The 13,760-nt window shown below is 39.7% G+C and overlaps 1 protein-coding gene across 23 annotated transcripts in view; it reads right to left on the bottom strand.

Annotated features, from left to right (window-relative positions):
• The window catches only part of GTF2I (general transcription factor IIi), a 112,268-nt gene that overhangs the window by 59,708 nt on the left and 38,800 nt on the right, over window positions 1-13,760 (bottom strand). For 8 of the 23 annotated variants that reach the window (XM_032707809.1, XM_032707808.1, XM_032707810.1 and 5 more), the window contains exons 14-17: window positions 12,265-12,366; window positions 3,021-3,086; window positions 1,905-2,006; window positions 222-284 (exon numbers count right to left, since the gene is read on the bottom strand). The exons of 1 other annotated variant lie outside the window; for it this stretch is intronic. In XM_032707809.1, the coding sequence (XP_032563700.1) occupies window positions 222-284; window positions 1,905-2,006; window positions 3,021-3,086; window positions 12,265-12,366 (333 nt within the window). The remainder of the gene's footprint in view (window positions 1-221; window positions 285-1,904; window positions 2,007-3,020; window positions 3,087-12,264; window positions 12,367-13,760) is intronic. 14 more of the 23 variants (XM_032707817.1, XM_032707820.1, XM_032707826.1 and 11 more) reach the window with 4 other exon arrangements.

The following is a 13,760-nucleotide window of genomic DNA, read 5'->3' as shown; positions in this document are numbered from 1 at the left end:
TCATTTCAGAACCAGCCCAGGAAGTCCAACATGCTTCAGCATATTGTGGCTTTATAAAACTTTGGGACTAGACCTGTTTACCAAGCAGTGCACAATCCAAGCTGCAGTCAACACTGGCACATAAGTCTGTTTATTCAGGGACAAGTAATCTAGGCACTGGAAAGCATTTTTTGAATATAAAAATGCCCAACAGACTGAAATCAATGAACCACTGAACTGACCTTCAAGAGTGACCTCAACCTCAGGATCCTCACTTGTTTCTGACGAGTCCTGCTGGGAGGAAGCTGAAAGGGAAAAACAGGGTTGCTGAATGATGGACACAGAAAAGGGTTTTCTAACCAAACACTCCACTCTTCGGATCCAGAGGAGGACGAGAACTTCAACAGGACTGTGACTGCCACTCTTGACAAGACAGCAATCATTACTTCTGCAGAACTGCGACCATCATCTGGACCAACAGGCTTCCCTTCCTTTTACTTTGCACCCGGGGGGGTCACGTGGTAACAGCAAATGAACACCGTTCTGTTCTTGTCACAGGGTGCTGGGTTATACAGCTGCCTTTGTGGGTTAAAACCAGTTTTCTCTCTATCACTGAATTTACTGTAATCTTTTTAGTAAATTGTAACTCTGACTTGTAATCTCTCTTGAGTTGGCTTCATTTCTCCTGTCAGTTTACTTTAAACCAGTACAGGTCACAGAAATAACTGTCACATCAACTGACTGCTTAGAACACTTGGAGAGCATCCAAAAAGTTTAAAAAAAATAATAAAAGATTCTAGCACGCCACAGAGTGGTGTAGTTTGAGAGATTAAAACAAAACTAAAATCACAAAAGGCAGCTTGTGGAAATACGAAAAGAGGAATGTGGTTGGAGAAGAAGTACAACTCCAACTAAGATGACACCTTTTCAATATTTCAGTAAAAAAACCACAACCGATTACGTTAATTTATTCTCACAAAAAACATTTCACATCTCTAATCTTCTAACGGTGTTTCCACATCTGTTCCTTCACTGCAATCGGAACACTGGTGGCTTCCTTTACACATATCAGGTAAAAAACATATACCTGACTATACTGACTACTATAAAAGTAGACAGATGAATGGGCTATGTGTCCAGAAACCAAAACAAACCAAGGAATAAAGGAGAGGTAAAGGACTTCCAAAATATCTCAGGGGAAGCATCTTCGACCACAGTAAACACGGCGTGTGCATGCATTTCTGTGGAGAACTCTACAGAAGGGATCATGAAAGAACACCACCAAAAAGATCCCAACTTTCTGTGTGTCCATTCACGTGCTCACTTTGAAGAACAAAAAGCAACAGAGGTAGCCTATGATGATGATTATGCTCCTGCAATACATCTACAAAGAGCCCTGGGCTCTTAAATGAATGCTTGCACTGGTGTGTCTCGCTCCTGCAGCATCATATCTTTTTATAAAACCAAGCAGAGGGACAAAAGATGCTTTATTTTTGTCTTACTGTAGGGGTGGCACCCTTTCAGAAGAATTTGTAACGAGGAGTTAGAACTTGTTTTCCCTAAGGTAGTCCCTCCTGCCCAAGAGTACCTTTTAAAAAATAATTGGATGTTTTCCCTTCCCTTCACCTTTTGCATTCCAGAGAAAAAGTTGCGGTCTCTCTCTCTCTGGGCTGAGGAGAGAGAAACCCTCATGGGTGTTACAGGTCATGCTGGTGGTGAGCCTGGGGGGAGGAGGCCAGAGAAGAAAACAAGCCTGGCAGAGATCAGAAGGCAGGAGTTCCCCCGGCCCAGCATTTTCCTCAGCTGGGGCAGATTTTGTTTTTTAAGTTTTTGTGTTCTTGCCTTAGAAATAAACCTTTTTTGGGATTGTTCCAATGCCTTGGCATTTTGGGGGGATACCTGCGTGTATCTTACTCTACACTTACCAACATTGCACTTTTCCACTTTTCTTCTCCCAGAATTGCCAACTTCATTAGTTGACCTAGTGCGTTTCGGTCTCTTGTTAGGGGGCAGGTAGTCATCATCATCTTATAGAAATATAAAAATATCACTGGTTCAATGTCCAGACAAGTCACGTGCAATGCTGAAACTGCTTTGAATTTCAAAGCTCTAATGCAAGTATTGGACAACAAACGGACAAAGAGAATCAATTTCACATAAAGAATTGCAGGTACCCAGCAGTTTGCTACACAAGAATAACATGACATATTGACACACCTTATACCTATGCAGTCGTATTATATTCCATCAGACAAAACCCCTTCAGACCATTTTTACTTTTGCATAAAGGCCTTTACGGATACACAGAACTTAATTACTCTTATTACCTCTTCTGCCTATTTCATAAATTGCTAATTGGGTGGTCTCAATCCTAATTGAATTCCAGAAGCCAGCACTGCAAAAGCCACTCTCAAAAGTGTTTTAAAGCAGTCACAGGACATGTAATCCACAAACACAAGAAACAGAGCTGACTACCAACCAAGATCCTAGATTGAAACCAACAGCAACACTGGGCAGTGGCTTTAGTGCCATTCAGATGAGAAAGGCAAGTGATAATACAAAGATTTTTCTCCCGTATTTATCGCTATGAGGCAAATAAATTGAGGCTTCACTTATGCCAACTGTAACACAGCCCTTCTGTTCTGGTAAAGATCTTTCCAGAAGCGAGTGTTCACCAGAAATTTTATATAACTACAGTCTGCTTACAAAACAATGTGTTCTTCAGAAGGAATGAAAGTTATAACATCTCGTCTGTTCAATGAGTATTTTTCATTACCAATGCTTGAAACGAACGTGAAAGATGCAAACTACTGCCAGGCATCATTTCAAAACCAGCCCAGGAAGTCCAATATGCTTCAGCATATTGTGGCTTTATAAAACTTTGGGACTAGACCTGTTTACCAAGCAGTGCACAATCCAAGCTGCAGTCAACACTGGCACATAAGTCTGTTTATTCAGGGACAAGTAACCCAGGCACTGGAAAGCACTTTTTGAATATAAAAATGCCCAACAGACTGAAATCAATGAACCACTGAACTGACCTTCTTCATTGGAGAACTCAACTTCAGAATCCTCACTTGTTTCTGATGAGTCCTGCTGGGAGGAAGCTGAAAGGGAAAAACAGGGCTGCTGAATGATGGACACAGAAAAGGGTTTTCTAACCAAACACTCCACGATTCTGCATTTAAACTAACATTTGTCAGAGAAACCCCTGGCACTCACTGCAGGCAACAAAAGCAGAAGCAAAGATATTTTACCAAAAGCCTTGAAGCAATTCCAGACAAGGGTAAGGAGGGGAGGATTACACTTGTTAAACCGTGTGTGCAGCAGTGTAGAGTTGGTGGCAAGGACAGTAGGAAATCCCTCGTTCTTGGCTTAGAAGGATTAATGCAATCATAAATATTTTTCCCTTTGTTATCAATGATTACTGAAAATATAAACGAAGGTTGTGTGCCACCACAGATTATGCATTTCTTTACCATTTACACAGCCTCTGGCTGTTGCACTAGAATGACCACCTATAACAGGTTGCAAGGCCAACAGTGAAACACGGGAGGGAAATTCATGATAACAAAGGCTTTTGCTGGGGCCATGTGCACCAACAAAACAAACAGGATTAGGCCTATCAACACTCAGTGTGAGAAAGAGCAATTTATATTCAACTGCAGTAAAGTTTAAAAAACTACAGGCAGCTAGATCAGAAACTATACCAACATTAAGTAGCAGGGTATGAAGGAACGTGTTTTACTTATTCTGGCACAGTAATGCTGCACTTGTGCATTTTCAAGAGCATCTTCTTTCAGATCTTTGTAAGATGGAGTATGATATCGCTTGGGGAGCAAGTCGGAAGGAATCTCTGTTTCAAAGGCCCTTCACGTGATGTTGTCTATAGTAGGCGTTCAGCAGCATCTACTGAGACACCTTAACTGGAGCATATTTGAACTATGTCAAACAGATCATCCTGTCCACGGAAAACAGAGTATGATGTTTTGCTCTAATTCCGAGTGAGTGCTGGGTGGATAACTACCAAATGCAAAGTACAACAAAACAAAAGAATTAGGTGGTCTTTCTTTTAGTAGACAGGAACATAAAGTACGGTCATGTCCTAGTTACAGAGGCCTGGACCTGTCGGGGTTGACAGAGAACCTGTCAGCAGCCTGGCAATTAGTGACGCGGAATTTAAATAACTTTTAGGAAATATTTACTGTAATGCCAGACGGAACAAACGTAATGCAGCCCAGATCAAAGGTCACCAATCAAAATGTGTATAGTGTCACCCAACAGCATGTCACAGCATGCACAGTGTCTTCAGTGTCACCAAGAAGAGTGTGTGCAGCGTCTTCTGTAATACCAATTAAAGTATATACAGTGTTTTATGCTTGAGACTTTTGACCAGTTGTGTTGTGGTATGATAGTGTACAAAGAGTATAAAAGAAACACTTGAGAGCAATAAACAGCTTCCTGATCACCTTATACCTGGACTACGTCTGATATCTGTGTTGTTTTGGCCGTTCCGACTTTATCAGTGACATATGGAGACGCCGATGTGATTGCAGCGTTGAAGAAGGATTTATCTCCAACTGCGAGAAAGAGTTTGGAGGGATTCCTCTCTGAGAGAGAGGGGTTGCCGTGACTTCCCTCCTAGAGGGGGAAAGAGCAGAGATTTTCTCTCCTAGAGAGAGAGAGGATCTGTGGGACGAGGCACAGGGGAAATGTAGCCCGGTGAAGCTTGAGAACGGGGATCGTTCCCGCGAAAAGGTCCGGACCTGAACTTTTTCGAACCCTCATTAGGTAAGCTAATGGGGGTGCCACCGGGGACAATATTTTAACGATGGGACAGCATATAATGAAGGAGGAAAGTGTAGTTCTATCTACGTGGAAAGTCCTCCTTAACCGAAAGAATGTCAAGGTTGCTGAATTTAATTTACGATGTGTGCTGTTACAGTACTGAAAATAAGGCTTTGAAGCTACTACGTTAAGTTGCATTTCATGTGTTTGCCTAACACTTGCTCCATGAGACTTTGAAAGATTTAGAAGCGTACGGGAGGTAACAATCTATGCAATAATTCATATAAGAACTAAAACTCTGAAACGCAGTTGCCTAGAAAGATAAGCAGGTTGCCAATGTAACAAATTGTCCTTGAACTACACCTCCAAGCAAAAAAATGCAGAAAAATTTAATAATTCACTCCTGGAGACAGAAAAGAAGTAAGGGCCCCCCCCCCTTGCCACTGCTGCAGAAAAATCTGGTTTTTCCACCAGATAATTCCACTGAGAAAACAACTAAGAAAAGAAATTCAAGTCAAGATATTTAAGCGAATGGAGAGGCACAGAGATAAATTAGAACAGTGGGGGCTGGGCAGAAAACAAGACAGCAAGGTCCATCCTTGTATAAGCCTTCGAACTTAAAAGTCAGCACCTACCTCCTTTTCTTGCTTCTTCGCAGCCTGAGTTACTTATTTTTTGTTCATGTACTAATTGGCTGTTTCAGTCTCACAATGTGTGAAAGATAAAATACAAAAAGTATGCAACAAATCAAGTTTGGTGTCATGGAAGCCTGAAGAAGACGATCTCTGCCGTGGGGGGAAGAAAAGAGGTGGTAAAAACTGCCTTCTGATATTTCTGCTAATTCTCGTGTTAACTGTAGCATCTGTTGAATGTGTTTTTGTGAGCTCACAATATTATTGTTACTGTGTGTGTGTATGTGAAGAAACAAAGTTCTTTGCCAGGAAAAATTCAAAAGCAGGAGTGAAACTCTCCTACTTTGTAAAAATTGCAACTTTGTAACCTTCTGATTGGAGAGAGAAATTGTCTTACAATTTCATAATTAGTCTCACTAATTGTTTTCTGAAGTTGCTCACTAAAATAACCAAAATTGTTTTAAAATACATACATAAATGTAATGGAGAAATAGAGTTTTTAAAGTAACTGTTGACAACTGCCTGTGATAAGAAAATTCCAAGGCATGTGGGGGGAACGATTCTCCAGCAGAGCTGCTAAGCACAGTTGCGCTACCTTCCTTCTCCCCCCCGCTCAAACAGCTCTGTAAACATTCTTTTGTTGTTTCTGTATTTTACAGATAGGTTTTTTGAGATTGTTGAGGAAGCTTTAAGATAGACTTATTTGGTGGAATACCTAGCTCAAAAATATCTTATTTTGACAGGGGCAGTTTTTGCCAGAGAAAAAAGGGAAAAATAAATGAACTGTTTCTAACTGGAAGTTTCCACCTTTGTGGAAAGAGAGATAAAACCTAAAGATATAATACAGGAAATTGCCTAACAACAGACAGCATTTCAAGTTTAAACTGCATGTGTCCTAGTCTCTGTGCTAAGCAGCAGAAGTGTGTCCCTGTTATCAGGTGACAAGTTTAAACCAGAAGTGTTGCTGCTTTGCCAGGTGTGCATCCTGGATCCCCTGGTATACTCTTAGGAGCAAAACCCTAGTTTAAAACAACCTGAGTGAGTTTTACTGTGACTTTATGTAAACTGTTAAAGTTGAAAGCTACTTTACAAGCGTTAACTTCTTAAATACCTCTATGTAAGTTAAACTGTTACACCTATTTTGTTTAAATAAGATGTTTAAAGTTTTAACACATATCCCAGAAAAACACATAAATATCAGCAAAAATTCAGAATTGGCTGTTTATAAATCCTAGCCGATCATATCGTTTCAGAGGCTGGGTGAGACTGCTTAAGTTTTAAAAGGATGTGACTGTTCTCCAGTTTCATTTTTTACATTCAGAGAGGCAAGAATCTGCCCTATGAATTTGTGAATCCTGTCAAAATCCCAAGCCATGTGTGGCTCGATAATAAAAAGTAAAAGATGCAGAACTATATTTAATCCAATTATGCAACTAAAACCCTTATCAAAATCAGTAATCCCATCCTCTAAAGGATTTCCATATGCTGAGATTTTGAACAGCCAATTGTTTCTTCATAATGAAAGCTGCTATTTGCTTTTATTGAAGTTACAGTGACCTTCCTGAAATTCAGTGTGTTTTACTTTACAATAGGAGAGAATTGTTCTGCAGTACAACATGATAAAATGCTGCTCAAAATGATAAAAGCAAAGTAAAAGGAAATACAGAAGTTAGAGACCTAAAAAGATGAGCTAAAACTAAATGTGATTGTTCTAACCAATGTTATTTGAGAAGCAGGATTGAAGAATGCTCCACGAAAAATTCAAAGAACCAAGCCATGGAACCTATCTCCAACAGAGAGAATTACACCACACAGAATCATCACTAGACCTTCAGCTTCAAAGATAAACTGTGAAATTACCCACAATACCCACTTAAAACTGACTGAACTATTAATAACAAATTTGTGAGTTTTTTATTAAAGGTGAAGAACAACTAAAAGAAGCAAATGAACAAGAGCCGAGAGTTAATTACGTCCCAGACATCAGAGACAACTTGGACTGACTTCTCACAGAAGACACTGAATTTCAAGCTGTATTAGCAGACTGTAATAGTGATTTATCTATTCATTTTTCTAGGTATGACTATAGACAGAAATCATGTGTTGCTGCCAATCACACATTACTCATGTAACTCAGACATTGGTTTAACTTCTCCACAATTTAGGAAGTTTTGAAAAACTGTAAGGACAAGTAATGTTGTAATTTGCTGGTTTTCCAGAGCTAAAACAATTCTTACAGACTGGGGTGCATGTCACGCTGCAGACATCCAGCATAAATCTCTAAAAGTTACAACATTATACTCAGTGTGAGGGGGCATGAACCTCTTTAACAGAATTATTTGCAGTGTACTGCATGAATTCTAATAACTGTTTTGTTTTCCTTTAGTGACTACTGCTGTGAAGTTTCTCTTAATATACTTAATGTAAACGTTCAGAAATTCTTTTTCAGTATTAACACTGTTGGGTAGATGATCCCACGATAACGTATTGTACAGGTTAATCCATATTTGATACAATATTCCTTCGGTTCAATCAAGATGCGAATTATGAGTAACTAAATTCAAGAAGTGAAATACCATTTGTATTAATTTACAGTTCTTACAGTATGTTGCTAAAAGATGAACAAAAATACAGAATTAGACGATGTGCTAATAACATAACCCTGAATTTTACACATGAATGGAAATTGCTTTATAGCGCACTTCATTCCATGCAAGATTTCTAATACCCTTTTAAATTAATGTTAAAAGTGAAAGTAATAATAATTCTTCTAATGGAAAAATAGATGTTAGTGCTTTAAAGATTAAATTTCAGTAAGCCACAAACATGTCCCACCTACCTCAGGAAAAATAAGACTTTTAAGTACTGACTTTACATAACACAGAACACATATGACTTGAGCATTGCAATTTCAGAAATTTTCACTAAAATAACTCTCTCTTTTTAACTTTGTTAAGAATGTGATACAATATTCAACTACAGACAGAAGCTTTAACTTATACCTTTTGTTCTAACTTACAGGGACCGGCTGTAAGATTAGTAGTGCAGTACTGTTCGGTGTCTGTGTAAAGGGACAAAACCTTACGTTTATACTTAAATTACTGATGTTTAAAAACTCCTGAGATTTTTATTATTCAAACAGTTCTTTAACTCATTGCAGTTAAATTCAAAGGTTTAAATTGTTGATTTTTTTCCCTTTTTGCCCTTCTATATGTCTGCTTACTAAAAGAATAATTAAGAGTAATTCAGAAAATTTAATCCTAATCCAGGTTACTGTAGTCCAGTGATTGCAAACTAAACCTTCTTTCTTTCCTTTTCCCCCTTCCTGACATCACATTTCTGTCTCCCTGCAGCAAACTCATTGAAGAAGTCTATCAGCCAAATAATAAGGGGTTTTTCTGCATAACTAAGTCAGCTGTGTGGCCTGAGTATCAAGACTACGTTGTCTCCACAGTGAACTGACTTGAACACTTATGCAAATAAGCCCACGGGACAAGTGGAACTAAATATAAGATCAAGTAGCGAATATAACACATGATGTGTAATTTCTCTTGATGTTCCTTAATCATCTCCTTTAAAATGCTCTGTATGTACTACTGTCTTCTTAACTTTGACTTAACTGGCAGTTAGTACCCAAAATGAAATAGCATCAATAACAAATAATGGTTATAGCAGTGGAACTTGGGTTGTGAAACAAAATGGGTGCATTTTGGTTGGAAATTGAAGGCGTACAGGCATTACCTTCTTATATTCTTTTAACTCAAATGACACTGTTTTTATTGTGCTGCGTAGAAAAATCAAATTACCGCAAGATACAGATATGCAGAGATTCCTAACTCACTCATAAGACAAATTGCTGTCAAGAAAACATATTACACATCAAATGAACATTTTAAAATATAAAAAAGGGGAAAAGAGACTATGCAGGTGCATAAACAGATGCTAAATCAGATAAGACCTCATTTAAATTTGTTAAGCCTTATATTCCTTGTATGTATTCCTTTTCAAGCCAGGTACAGTTGTTAGACGTGACTGCCAAAGATGACAAACTGAGAAGTACACGGCCAAAAACTACTAAAAATGTAAACTCTGGCATTAAAATGTAAAAGTATAATAGAAATTCCAGCTATGCGTGAGTGAAGAGTGACTGAGGTGGCCACCAATGAATGACTGAAAGGAGACTGTATGAGAGAGAGAGACTGTGTAGATATATATGTGTTACAATACCTGTGTGTGCAAACTTAACAATGCTTTTGTATTGGAGTGTTGAGACTTTGGAGGAATGTATTACATGGATCTCTCGGACTGTAGTGAATCCTTGTTTTGAATGGTGGACGAGTTCTCTGGATTCTTTCTTGGTGGGATGTTGTTGCTGTATTTCTTTTTAGCTTTGGATCAGGGGTTGCCAATGCTGGTGCCTTGCTTAATCAGCCTGTTGCAAAGGGTCCTGTAACAGACTGTCAAAGCCATCTTTGCGGCATAAAATAAAAAAAGAGGGGGAATTGTCGGGGTTGACAGAGAACCTGTCAGCAGCCTGGCAATAAGTGACGAGGAATTTAAATAACTTTTAGGAAATATTTACTGTAATGCCAGACGGAACAAACGTAATGCAGCCCAGACCAAAGGTCACCAATCAAAATGTGTATATTGTCACTAAGAAGAGTGTGTGCAGTGTCTTCTGTAATACCAATTAAAGTATATACAGTGTTTTATGCTTGAGACTTTTGACCAGTTGTGTTGTGGCATGATAGTGTACAAAGAGTGTAAAAGAAACACCTGAGAGTAATAAACAGCTTCCTGATCACCTTACACCTGGACTATGTCTGATATCTGTGTCGTTTTGGTCCTTCCGACTTTATCAGCAACATGGACCTGTTTATCACTATGTGGGTATAATCAAAACTCTGTATTCTACACCCTCTATATCATTTCTAATGGACTGGTAATAGTGGACCGTTTGCAGCAGCTCCCAGGGCACACCTGACACCGCAGGCTACAAACTGAGTGATGAAGAACCCTGACATTCAGGTGAGTGATTTTTTTGTCTTCACACCAATGACTCAGCTGTCATAACTCCCCTCCAGGGAGGCATTAGCACCTTCACACCCAGCCTGAGAGGGTCATCTCTGCTATTGGGCCATAAGGGATGGGTATAATAGGCAGCTGCAATGACCTAAACCATCAAAGATTCCAAAATTATCCCAGGACTCACAGAGTTAAATCACCCCTTGTGAAACTTCCTGCCCTGGAGGATGTACTAGGCATTCCCACCTGAACCTGAGAATATATAATCCTCCGGCTTTGGGACTTCTGGTACCACTCTTCGGATCCAGAGGAGGACGAGAACTTCAACAGGACTGTGACTGCCACTCTCGACAAGACGGCAATCATTACTTCTGCAGAACTGCGACCATCATCTGGACTAACAGGCTTCCCTTCCTTTTTACTTTGCACCCGGGGGGGCCACGTGGTAACAGCAAATGAACACCGTTCTGTTCTTGTCACAGGGTGCTGGGTTATACAGCTGCCTTTGTGGGTTAAAACCAGTTTTCTCTCTATCACTGAATTTACTGTAATCTTTTTAGTAAATTGTAACTCTGACTTGTAATCTCTCTTGGGTTGGCTTCATTTCTCCTGCCGGTTTACTTTTAAACCAGTACAGGTCACAGAAATAACTGTCACATCAACTGACTGCTTAGAACACTTGGAGAGCATCCGAAAAGTTTAAAAAACAATAATAAAAGATTCTAGCACGCCACAGAGTGGTGTAGTTTGAGAGGTTAAAACAAAACCAAAATCACAAAAGGCAGCTTGTGGAAATACGAAAAGAGGAATGTGGTTGGAGAAGAAGTACAACTCCAACTAAGATGACACCTTTTCAATATTTCAGTAAAAAAACCACAACCGATTACGTTAATTTATTCTCACAAAAAACATTTCACATCTCTAATCTTCTAACAGTGTTTCCACATCTGTTCCTTCACTGCAATCGGAACACTGGTGGCTTCCTTTACACATATCAGGTAAAAAACATATACCTGACTATACTGACTACTATAAAAGTAGACAGATGAATGGGCTATGTGTCCAGAAACCAAAACAAACCAAGGAATAAAGGAGAGGTAAAGGACTTCCAAAATATCTCAGGGGAAGCATCTTCGACCACAGTAAACACGGCGTGTGCATGCATTTCTGTGGAGAACTCTACAGAAGGGATCATGAAAGAACACCACCAAAAAGATCCCAACTTTCTGTGTGTCCATTCACGTGCTCACTTTGAAGAATAAAAAGCAACAGAGGTAGCCTATGATGATGATTATACTCCTGCAATACATCTACAAAGAGCCCTGGGCTCTTAAATGAATGCTTGCACTGGTGTGTCTCGCTCCTGCAGCATCATATCTTTTTATAAAACCAAGCAGAGGGACAAAAGATGCTTTATTTTTATCTTACTGTAGGGGTAAGAAGAAGAATTTGTAACGAGGAGTTAGAACTTGTTTTCCCTAAGGTAGTCCCTCCTGCCCAAGAGTACCTTTTAAAAAATAATTGGATGTTTTCCCTTCCCTTCACCTTTTGCATTCCAGAGAAAAAGTTGCAGTCTCTCTCTCTGGGCTGGGGAGAGAGAAACCCTCATGGTTGTTACAGGTCATGCTGGTGGTGAGCCTGGGGGGAGGAGGCCAGAGAAGAAAACAAGCCTGGCAGAGAACAGAAGGCAGGAGTTCCTCCGGCCCAGCATTTTCCTCAGCTGGGGTAGATTTAGTTTTTTAATTTTTGTGTTCTTCCTTGGAAATAAACCTTTTTTGGGATTGTTCCAATGCCTTGGCATTTTGGGGGGATACCTGCGTGTATCTTACTCTACACTTACCAACATTGCACTCTTCCACTTTTCTTCTCCCAGAATTGTCAGCTCCAGTAGTTGACCTAGTGCGTTTCGGTCTCTCGTTACCGGGTAGGTAGTCGTCATCATCTTAAAGAAACATAAAAATATCACTGGTTCAATGTCCAGACATCTCATGTGTAATGCTGGAACTGCTTTGAATTTCACAGTTCTAATGCAAGTATTGGACTGGGCTTATCAGGGCACCAAACTGTGCAACACATTACTTATGTGAGAAACTTTAGAAAGCTCCTCTTCCTACCCCTGTAGCAATAACCTGTGCAAGACAGCCTCTGTAAGACACAAGATAGCAAAAAGCACAGCTGCTTCTGTACTTCCTAACGAAAACAACATTGTGTTTTGCAACATGACTGCAAACCTCATAATCATAAAATGACCATGCAACAGCAAAAGGAAATCAGGAAATAAACTGTGCAGATATAGGTGACATTTTTTTTATCTAACTGGAAGTAGTTCCCTTCCACTAGAAAGTCTCACAACAACAGCACCTAAGTTTGGTCTTGAAGAGATCAAAGGTGCTAAAACCAGTTTTGAAACACTGTAAAACTAATGGACACAAATGAAAACTCATGTAACAGGTCAACTCCACCTTAAACACACACACATGGACAGACAGGAAAACTGCAAATGCAGGATTTTTTATGTGAGCTGCTACTGAGGCAGTCACTTCTCAATCCAACTCTATCCTCCTTAGGTTCATGAGCTATTAAGTGCAGGGGGAAGCGGCGGGTCCGTTGAGCCCCTAGAAGTTGACGAGCTTATAATATTGGATGGTATATTGCCGTCCCCATGAGAGCAGTGAAGTTAATTAACTGTTCCCATAAACAGAGTAGCCTTGAGAAGCTGGGAGTTGACTGAAAAGTTGATAAGCAGGATGCAATCTGCAAGGACAGAGATGTTGGCTGTGTTCAGAATTGCAGGTGTTAGTACTCTGGTGCTTTCTAGGAATTATGTTTAGAGAAAGTGTGCGGTAAAGTGTGGATTGGCTGTCTAAATAAAGGAGGCTGCTGTGCTAACGCAGCAGACAACGCTTGTCTCAACTCTGTGTGTGTGTGTGTGTGTGTGTGTGTGTGTGTCTGCTTTTTCTACCAAACAAACCTAACAATACGATAGATACCCTGCGACAATGAAGACTGTCCAATTCCCAACACCTGCAACCTTAATGGAAAACGAACCATTTTAACAGACAATCAATTTCACATAAAGAATTGCAGGTACCCAGCAGTTTGCTACACAAGAATAACATGACATACTGACACACCTTGTACCTATGCAGTTGTATTATATTCCGTCAGACAAAACCCCTTCAGACCATTTTTATTTTTGTGTAAAGGCCTTTACGGATACACAGAACTTAATGACTCGTCTCTTATTACCTCTTCTGTTGAGGTAATGTAAGAGTTTTTTATTGCTGGATGACAAAAAGATAATAGTAATGCCAGAAATGTCAGCTTTGTCCTAAA

This window comes from Chiroxiphia lanceolata, chromosome 20 (assembly GCF_009829145.1).
Source record: "Chiroxiphia lanceolata isolate bChiLan1 chromosome 20, bChiLan1.pri, whole genome shotgun sequence".
NCBI classification, from domain to species: domain Eukaryota; kingdom Metazoa; phylum Chordata; class Aves; order Passeriformes; family Pipridae; genus Chiroxiphia; species Chiroxiphia lanceolata.
The sequence above is the reverse complement of the archived record's forward strand: the minus strand, read 5'-3'. Positions and strand labels throughout refer to the sequence as shown.